Below are 10,696 nucleotides of genomic sequence, written 5' to 3'. Positions count from 1 at the left end.
ACATCTACACAGATAGCCTAAGTCTGACAGTGTCTGCCCAAGCTCATTAGCCATTATGTGCCAATATATTGTGAATTCCTTACACTACTTAACGAATCGGCTTGTAACCAAGATATTTCACAACGTACAAGAGTTAATAGCATGTAGACAGTAAAATATAATTATTTCCTGAAGATATTTTTTAAAAAGTATTTTAGTCCTTAAGCTATTCAAATGGGTATATAAACTGCTTATAGAACTTTGAGAAAATTTTATTAAAAAATTAAAACTATTTAAAACCTGATATATGAAAATAGGCAAAAGTGAGAAAAAAGCACTTTGCGACAAATATTTGGCTGGTTTGAAAGACCACAGAGGAATCATTTGCTCATAAAGAAGGCTCAAAGAAGTTAAAAAAGATGAAGATATTATTTTAAAAAGGAGCACTATAATAGAATTGAAAAATCTTCAAAAGGCTAAGGTAATCTTTTTCATCAATCTTGACCATTTCTTCTAATTCTGACAGGAGGCAAGAAAAGGCCTACTCTCAAGTGAGGATTATTCTGAAACATTGTGTTTAAAAAGTAAATGGATATTAGGCAAATTTCCTTAGTTAAGACTCCCTGGAGGTAAGGCACATGTGACCCAGAGAAGCTGGTTGTAGCATAAGGTCATCACTTTCTGCAAAGCATTTATCTAGCCAGGGGTGTCAGGCGGCAGTTAGAGTCTACGTTCTTGCCTCTGGCCTGGCTGCCTAGAGGGTTCAGAATGACTCAATGGAAGTCAAATGAAGTAGGATTTAACCTACTACATAATAATCTAAAAATACAAACATTTAATTATTCTAAAGAGTAAGAGATTACTTACATAAATCACCAATCTCTCTCTCCCTCTTTCAGTATTTACAAGCTAACGATGCCTTCATCTGTTTCCATGGTTACTATACATTCTAAGAACACCACGTGACATATGGAAAGGGAAAGGGAGGGAGAATATGCGAGGTTCCCTGCCCTACCCCCTCCTTATGAATTAAAGGCTACTTTGGTCCCCCACTTCATCCCTGGAAGGGTAGAGCTCATCTCTGTGCTGGCCCGTATGGCTCAGTGTTTCGCCCCTATGATGCCTTGCAACATATCTATGGGCAGAGGGAAGACAATCGTCGAGTTTTTCTCAGCCGCGATGGTGGTCAGTGTCTGAAGGTATCGGAGCTGAAGGGCTGCAGGAGATTCAGTGATGACCATGGAGGCTTCTTTCAGAGCCCTGGATGCATTCATTTCTCCTTCAGCTGCAATGACCTACGGACAGGGGAAAGCAGAGGCCAAACTGGAGAAAACCATATGGTGACATGCTGCAATCTCAAACTGGGGCATGTATACTTCAGGTGATACACAAAACTTTCCAGGGAGTACGTCAGAATAGTTTTAAGGAAATCAATTTCTACATACTCAATTTACATGTGTTCTTTTTCCTAAAAGTGATTTGCCTGAGAATATGCCGGGGTCAAAACATTCTCTTTTACTATGGCCTTTCTCCCATTTCACAGGGTACTAAACAATTCAAAATACTGTGTGGGATTGAGAAAGTGAATGACTTTAAGGACCGGATACAAATTCTTTTGCCAGTCAGGTACATTTCCAATTCTTTGATTTCAAAGGAAGGAAAGAAGAGCTTACTGAAGAAAGTTGTTAACTAATTAAAAATATTTTTTGACGAAAGACTGCCATATGATTTTTTAGCACATAAATTCAAAGGGAGTGGTAAGATTGCATAACATTACTATAAACAAAACTTCCATCTCCATCTATTTATACATATAAACAAGGTTTCTTAGTCCTCATCTCTATAAAAATGAAAAATAGGAATAAAATTGATACTGAATCCTGTCTCATTCTAGCAACAAGTAATAGCCATCCATACATGTATGATTTCATTCCTCATTCATCTCATTAAGAGAAGCATTTCTAGTAAAAATTTATTGTTTACATAGGAGAAATTCTGAAATTTTTATAAAACCTTGTTTGTACTCACAGGGTATTAAAAAATTATTTCTAACTTATAGCCTAAATGTGTTATAATAGAATAATAAAATAATTCATGACAAAATATACTAGGAAGAGAATCTGTGCAGGAGTTAGAATGGAAATTTAACTTTAAGAAGAAAAAAGAAACAATAAAAAATTTCTGACGGTTAAAAAAAGCTTATCATATACTTTTAAATAGATAATTAAATCATTATTATTTAAATTTCACTGGATACATTTAAAAGAATGATGTTAACCGTTTTATTTTAAAATGTCAATATTTATAACATGCCAGGAATGTAAGTATATACATTCAGTATGAAAATTTTTACATGCCAATTTATTGATAAAAATGTGTGATGGTCCAAAAATGGAAGAGACTTTTAAAAAAATGTGTGAGGGGATATATCGATTTTAAAAATTCTTTAAGGAGTTATACAGGCAAAAAAAAGTTTGAAGATCACTGGAGTGGTGGAGAAAACAGGGGCTCTGTAGTTAAATGGACTAGAGCTCAAGTCCCAAACCTAACACTTACTAGCCGAATATCCCCAGAGAGGTTATTTAACATCCTGAACCTCAGTTTCTCAATCTTAACACAGGCTACCAGTTACTTCATAGGACCATTGTGAGGAAGATAGAGAAGGCATATAAAGTGCTCCATGAATAGATGGAGGTCACTATACGGAAATGGTAAGTGACAAGTCAAGATCTGATTTTTGGGTCCAACTACGCCTTAATGCACAAAAGATTCAAGGCAGTTACTTTCATTCATAATTCTAGGAGAAGAAAAGGTGTAAAGATACCATAATCATCAAGATTAAAAGTATAGTTTCACCAGGTTATCCTCACATGTATCTCAAAATATTAATGGTTCACAATACTCTGGGAATATCGGAATTGGAAGCAATGGTCTTACGCCCGATGACATTTTATTATTTTATTCACTTATGCAGCAAACTTTGGGGGCCTTCTAGGTGTTAATGAGCCCTGTGTAGGAACTAGGGATAGAGACTGGAGTCCCCAGCCTCCTTCAGCTCCTGGTCACGCAGGGAAGACAGGCATGGAAACAGACTCTCTCCCTCCAGTGTGATGAATGCTGACAGAACATGTGCAAGGCACAGCGCAGTGCTGGCAAAGAGAAAGCAACTTTTACAGAGAGTAAGGTGGTGAGGTTAAGGATGAAATGTCTGCCATTTGGACAAAGATAAAGAAGAACATTTTAGGCAGGACACATGAAGTGGTACTGAGGTATAAAAAGCTGGCATATTCCAGAAAACCGTAAGTGGCTGTGTGAGGAAGTAGGGAAGGCGGGTCCGAGGGCAGTGAAGGCGGGGTGTCTGGTCTTGGCTCTGCAGTGTCTGGTCTTGGCTCTGCAGCATGGGGAAGCTGCCAAATGGCTCTAGGAGATAAGTAACCTCCAGCAGAGCTAGTTTGAGAAAACGCTCTGACGGATGTCTGGGGATAGAAGGGGTTGAGAGTTGTTAGTGGACCTGCTTCAGCGTGATGGAGAATAAAATGGATTAGTGAGCTCTTCAGGACGGAGAATCACTAGAATTGAGACTGGGTATGAGGAGGAAAGGGCAACAGAGGCTGAGTCCCAGGTTTCTAGGTTTTGGCTGCATGGGTTAATGCCATTAACGGAGACAGGGCACACAGGCTACGCTACTTACTGAGAGAGAGAATCTACAGGATAAAAACCTTAATTTATAAGCCTACCCATCATGTCTTACCTAGACCTGTGAGAAGGGACAAGCGCCAGGTATGCTCACAGAGAGCCGCAGAACTGTATTCCAAGGCAAGCACTGTAGAGAGTGCGTCAATAATCCCCTGCCACGAGAGCAGCAGGCTCTGATTTTTTTCCATGTCATCTCAGATATCCAATTAAGCACTTTTTTTGTCTGGACATGGAACAACTGCAAAGATACCTCGTTTCCCACCACCAATCAAAACACAATCTCTTGGCTGGGAAGCCGGACCCACTGGGCTGGGCACACATTTTGTTCATAGAAAAGCTGCTCTGAGCAAGCTGCCAAAGATGTGAACACAACACCACTGGCTTTGTCTAAGTATAGGCCAAGTACATTCTGCTGACAGCATCTTAGGGAGCAACGCAAGCTATTTGTGGGTGTGCGGGGCTTTGTCAAATGTGCAGTAATCCCATGTCAATCAACACTTTATATTTATAGATCATCATTTTGAAATCTGGCATTTTCATATATGTGAGATTGGTACTTCCTGTTCCCTTCTGTAGACCGGACGGGCTGGTCAGAGGAAGGACAGAGAGAGGTGATCTGTGTATTTGCACTCCGCCCTCTCAATTAATAGACTGCCAGGCCCAGAAATATGAGCCTGAAAGCACATGCCGGGCATTTTTCTGAGTTATGAAAAGGAAATAAGGAAAAATGCAAGCACAAAAGATTACATTTCAAGCTGTTAAGAGTTGGCCCAAAGACTTTAAAAAGAGGTTTGCTGAATATACAGTAAAGCAAGTGGGATAATATGTCCTCTTTTGTGACTGACTTCTTTCACTCAGAGGGCTCAGTCAGATCCATATTAGGACCAAAGCTGGACTAAAGAGAATCTCTCTTCTACCAGTGTGGAATTAGGGCTGGTCCGTCTCCTTTAGTGCTCACCTGGGCAGACACGTAACCTTGGCAGTCAGACATTCTTCATCACAAGCTTCATCACAGTGAGACGTGTTCACTCTCCTTGCTATGTAGTATTCCCTCGTGTGAATAAACCACACTTTATCCATTAGGCTAGTGATGGACATTTATTACAAAGTGCTGCTGTGAACATTCTAGTACATGCCTTTTGGTAAACATATGAGCGCATTTCTATTGGATATGTACTTAGGAGTGGAGCAACTGGCTCATAGGGTATACAAATGCTCAGTTTTGGTAGATACTGCCAGACTGTTTTCCAAAGTGTACCAATTTACACTCCCACCAGCAGAATATGAAGGGTTCTAGTTCCTCTCTCACCCACACTTGGTTTTCTTTTTTATTTTCAAGCCATTCTGGTGGATGTCTAGTGTGGCATCTGCTTGTAATTTGAATTTGCATTTCCTTGATGGCTAATTAACTTAAGGAATTTCTCCCTGAAGTCTCTTAATCTATAGGCTCCCTCGCCCTATCTCTCCTTTCCTCTGCAATTTATTTGTTGAAGAAACTGTGACCCCTTATTTTCCACGAGAACTTTCAAAATAAGCCTATGGTTGTTGCAGGGTTACTGTGTTTTATATTACAGAATGGCTAAGCTCATTATGGTTCTCTGGATAAACCCTAACCTTACAGACAAGACAGTCACTGTCCAGGTTCATGAAACTGCTTCCAGACTAACCCTACGGCCTCATCCAAGCAGGAGCATGGCAATCCAGAATTCTAACTGGCTTCCTTTATCTTCTCTTATTTGCTATAAAGGGAAGATAGGAACTCTCTTTCCAAACTGGTGAGAACGCTGTGGAAGAGGCCCAGCTCTTCCTGGGTAGTCCTAGAGGAGGCAGTGGGGAGCAGAGGGGAATTCTAATTTCCCCTGCTACTGATCAACTGGGCGACCTTGAGGAAATCACTTAACTTTTCTGAGCTTCAATTTTTTATTTGAATAGTGGAATGGCAAACAACTTTCATTCTTAGGGCTAACTCTAAGCAGGTGAGGGTTGTTACCTGGACCGCTACAGAGGGTTCTGAGGCCCAGTCTAAGCTCAGTGGAAAGCAGTGCTGTGGTTAATTACTGGCATGGGAATAGGAGGATGGAGTGGCAGCATCTGTGCTAGGTATTTGTCACTTCTGGAAGACAAGCTCTGAGGAGTCTTCAGGTGCTGACATTTTATATCATCTATGTATTTGCTAAATTCTATTATTCATTATGGCTTGGGAATGGGGCTTTTTGATTAATGACAGATTCTAGGTAAAAGGAATTTCTAATTTTCAAAAGAATCAGATATTAGGGTACATTTAATAACATCATAAATATAATTTAATCTTCTAAATGTGATGGTTTTGAAAGAAGGCACTCGAGGGTTCTGCGGTATCACCAGGTTATCATCACAAGCATCAATTATCATATTAGGAAAACCTAAAAATTCTGGTTAATGGAAAATTCTGGAGGCAGCATGTCAAATGAGCTACTTTTCCATTTGATGTGGGTTAAAAAATGATAGTGACCAATTTGGGGCTCAAAGGGCATCCTAAGAAGACAAGGTTCTGTGGTTCGTCAATTATCACCAGCTGCTACCAATTTCTACTAATAAATTGGTTTACTCTGTATCTTGGGAGATTTGTCAAGTCCACAGCAACTGCTCCTATGAAAATGGCTGCTCTTCCTCCCCCAACCACAGGCATGGGGCTACCGGACCACAACAGAATCTGACTTTGCCCTTTGACCAAAGCTGGATCAAAGAGAGTCTCTCTTCTGTCAATGTGGAATTAGGGCTGGTCTGTCTCCTTTAGTGTTCACCTGGGCAGACACGTAACTTTGGCAGTCAGATTCTTTACCACAAGGTATCTACGGTGAGATGTGACCCAGGAAAGGGAATGACTAACTCCCTTCAGTCTTGACTGCTTTCTGGGTCCTGGCTCCAATTCTGGTGAGGTTTGACTCTACTTGCTACCCTCGGGTTTGGTGAGCTATCCACGTATCTGTGTATTAAATATATCATCTTACAAGATTCTCTTTTCTAGCTAGCTTCACAAATATTTCCTTAGCATGTCCCAGAGGGGCCATGCCACCCATACAGGGGTAAGACATAGGCAGGGATGATGATGAAAACAAAGAGGAAACAAGCAGATGTCAAAAAAAGAGAAATAAAGAGGAGGAAAAGGGAGGAGGAGGAAACAGTAGGGAGGAAGAAGATCCTGAGAGAAGTGAGAGTGAAAGAGAAGTCAAAAGTAAGAACAGATGGTGTGGATGGAATGAAGACATTACCCGTTAATCTGTCCTTAATAACGAATTGGGAGAATAAAGCATGGGGCATGCAGTTACAAAAGAATGAGGTAACTCCGTACTGATACGCTCATGAGATATTAAGTGGAAAATGTACAGTGAAGAACAACATGTACAGTGTAACCCTACTTTTGTAAAACAAGCCAATAATCCAACAACCTAGTCAAATAAGATCAAAACACACTAAACTAAGTGGTGGCCTCTGGGGGAATATGAATCGAAGTGATGGGGAGGGCTTTCACCTTTACTGATCACTTCAGCATTATTTTAATTTTTTATAACAAGCATGTTTTACTTTTTCTGTAATTAGAAAACTCAATAAGAAAAACAAGCCCCCAAAACCACAACGTTACCTTAGCTCTGGCCTCCCGGGATGCTTCTGCTTCTGCAGCCATAGCTCTCTGGAGCTGCACAGGTAGTTTCACGTCCTTAATTTCCACACGCTCCACCTTTATTCCCCAGTCATCGGTGGCGTCGTCCAGAGTACACTGTTGGGAAGAGACAGGTAAGCTACAAATGGCCCAGCCTAGACGCCTACTGTGGCTGTACTCATTGGGATTCGGAGCAGGTACGGTGCTGGGGGGAGAGTCGTAGACAGACAGTTACCCTACGGTGGAAGGAATTCTGAAGCAGGGGCTGAGTCACTGGGCAGCTGATCCTGATTTGTCACTAACAAGCTAATGTAGGGGTTGGTAAACCTTTAAAAGGGCCATGTAGTGGTTGTTTATTTGCAGTCTCTGTCTCTACTATCTGGCCTCGCTGTTGTAGTCAAAAGCAGCCAAGGATAATACATAAATAAATGGGTATGGCTGTATTCCAATGACACTTTATTTACAAAAACAGTGGCCTGTGAGAGACAGTTTGCCAACTCCTGAGCTAATGTGACCCTGTGTGAGCGATATTACTTCTTTATGCTTCAACTTCCTCCCTTTAGAATGGCAGGCATGAAACCATGCTGTCTATGTCATAAGTTGTTATGGATATCAAATAAGTTCATACATTTTACTCACAATGAACAAATAATAAGAATTCAGATTTATAGCACTTTATCTTTTCTGAACAAGTCTGGCTTAACTCAGCATCAATTACTCAAGCAAGATTAGAAAGCCTAACAGTTATAAGGGAATTCACGGGATTCACACACAGAAAAAAGCTTTAACAATACATGCACTGTCATGTACAACAAACTCCGAAGTATTTGCTAAACAAAAAGGGTAATACTGATTCTGGGGAAAAAAATAAACACTGGAGGGAATAAAAAAAAAGCACACATCTGAGTGTTACTAACCCATGAGCTGCTAATGTGAAAAATGTCCCCCCACATCAAATTTGGAAAACTTTACTATGAAGAAAAAAAGGCCAGGGATCCCCTAACTTGAATTAATAAAAGATTCTCAAACAACCATTGACTCTTTGCTACATTTTTCAATTTTTCGTGGATAATCGTGTGGATGCATTCCTCACCTGCATGTTGTGTGCAATTTCTTCTCTGTCAGAGAGGATCTGAGAGAGGTTCTTGGTGCCCAAAACGTTCCTCAAGGTAGTTTGTGCCAACAGACGGGTTGCTGAGTCAGCGTTGGTGATATTTGCCACAGCCAGGGTTGCATTCTGAACGCGGTAATAGACCACACCATCTACGCTAACTGTCACTGAATCCTTGGTGAGGATCTACGAGGTGAAGGAAGCAATATCACATCTGTCAACCAACTCTGTAACATAACTGTAAGGAATGTTATTCTATAGAACATCGTATGACACAGCTGATTTTCTTTAGCAAGGCATTCAAAAGTTAATTATAGCTTTAAGCATTTAATAGAACACATTCATTTATTCATTGAGTCCATTATTTCACTCATTCAACAACTATGGAGACGCCATTCAATAGCAGCCACTGTACTAGGTACCAGGGGTAAAGGTAGAAAAAGTCTTGGTTCCTGCTTTCAAGGAGGCTGGGGAATTAAGGGAGGCTGTAAGGCTCAGCTGTGGGTGGCAGGAGGATGTCAGAACTGAATCTCGAAGAAAGGAATAAAAATTTTCTGAGGTTGGGGGTGGAGTGGAAGAGTATTCAAGGCAGAGAGAAATAGCATGTGAAAAGGCACAGAGGTATGAGAGAGGCTAGGTTTGATAAACTACAAGTAGCACAGTATTACCAGAACAAAAAGTACATGAGGAGTGTTTTTAAAGGGTGCATAAAATTTGTAGCATGCTACATAAAAATGTTTGATATGACATCATTTTGTTTTGAACTAAAAAGTTCTCTGAGTAAGAGGCTCCAGGAAGCCAGTAATGCAAATTACTTAACCTCGCTGGGGCTCACTTTCCTTATTTGTAGAGATTATCGTACCTACTTCACATCGTTGCTAGAATTAATGAGTTAATACATTTAAGTGCTCAGAATACTCCCTGACACATGATAAGAGCTGTCTTTATTATTTTCTTTCATCTTGGATAATGGTGTGAATTGAGTAAAACACTGACTCTGTTAATGTAACTGTAACAAGTTAATTTAGACAATAAGAAAGAAGCCAGCCAGGTGCTGTGGCACACCTGTAGTTCCAGCTACTCAGGAAGCTGAGATGGGAGGATCACTGGAGCCCAGGAGTTCCCGCCTCTCATTCCTCACATCAGACTGGCACGTTTCTAGTCATCAGTCAAGTATTTTTTTCTCCGAGAAACTTCCCTGGCTCACCTAGCAGAGTTAAACACTCTTCCCTTACACATCCATTGCACCTTACCGCAGGGGCATTATTTACTCACATTTCTACTTCTCTATTAGACTATGAATTTCTTCAGGGCAGTTTTTTCCATCTCTAGCACTTTCAGAGTGCTTGATACACAGCAGGCAGTCAATAAGTCAGAGATGAATTGAACTGAAATGTGGTCCTAGGAACAATGATTGATGAGGAACACAGGAGGGAGAGTCAGGAGACCTGAACTGTAGTTCCAGCTCTGCACATCCCTGGGTGCCCTCTAGCCAGGCTTTTAAATCATTTGACCCAGAGGTTCCTCACTTATGAGATGGGTGCCCAATTCCACCAAATTTATGTGCAGATCAAATAAGAAGGCATTTGTGAGTGAAACTCTTTGGAAAATGTAAAGAGCCGTGTAGATAGAAGGTGATAACAACAATGTTGTTACATAGCTGTTTAGCCCTGCAAGGCATCAAAGCAGTAATCCTCCTTTTGTATAGTAATCCAAAAATATTTCTAGCTTGGAAGAGAAATGGGAGATTTGTAAATAAACGTACAGTATATTACCATCTTGCGTGAAAATTATTTCCCATGATATGATGGGGAAATGTGTCATTCCTAAACTGATGCTTGCCACTGTGACTTTGCCACAGCTGCTTTCTAAAGCTACAGCTTCTCTGCCTACTGTTTATTGTAGGCAGGGTGTTTATCTGCCTTCACAGTAAATTCACAGGGGATTGGGAAAAGGACTGCGTGCCAAGTTCCAATCCACTCTGCATTTAGCGGCTTGCGGGAGAGGAGAGAGCAGCTGGAAGGCAGAAGCTTAAACAGCAACCCTGCCAGATGTCTGCAATGTTTATAGAGGAAAATGCCAGGATTCTCAGCTACCCTGAGAGGACCTCCTGAGAGTCACTCTTCCCTGAAAGATGGTAAAACATGCAGAAAATACGGCAATGCTCTCAGTCTTATGCCTCCTAAGATGTGGGCACCAGGATGGCCATCAGTTCTTCAGGGGCCACGATGGAGCTACATATGATGCACTTAGCATGGAGTTGTGGGAAA

The 10,696-nt window shown here is 40.9% G+C and overlaps 1 protein-coding gene across 1 annotated transcript in view; it reads right to left on the bottom strand.

The window, feature by feature from the left end:
* Positions 1 to 233: 233 nt before the first annotated feature.
* Positions 234 to 10,696, bottom strand: part of STOM (stomatin) — a 32,293-nt gene continuing 21,830 nt past the window's right edge. Inside the window, exons 5-7 of the mRNA XM_012664433.1 lie at positions 8,409 to 8,612; positions 7,298 to 7,432; positions 234 to 1,274 (exon numbers count right to left, since the gene is read on the bottom strand). Coding sequence (XP_012519887.1) covers positions 1,080 to 1,274; positions 7,298 to 7,432; positions 8,409 to 8,612 — 534 coding nt within the window. The 3' untranslated portion in view covers positions 234 to 1,079. The remainder of the gene's footprint in view (positions 1,275 to 7,297; positions 7,433 to 8,408; positions 8,613 to 10,696) is intronic.

This window comes from Propithecus coquereli, unplaced genomic scaffold, assembly GCF_000956105.1.
Source record: "Propithecus coquereli isolate 6110/MARCELLA unplaced genomic scaffold, Pcoq_1.0 Scaffold89, whole genome shotgun sequence".
In the NCBI taxonomy this organism is placed as follows: Eukaryota; Metazoa; Chordata; class Mammalia; order Primates; family Indriidae; genus Propithecus; species Propithecus coquereli.
Note: the sequence above shows the minus strand (reverse complement) of the source record. Positions and strands in the feature narration are given on the sequence as shown.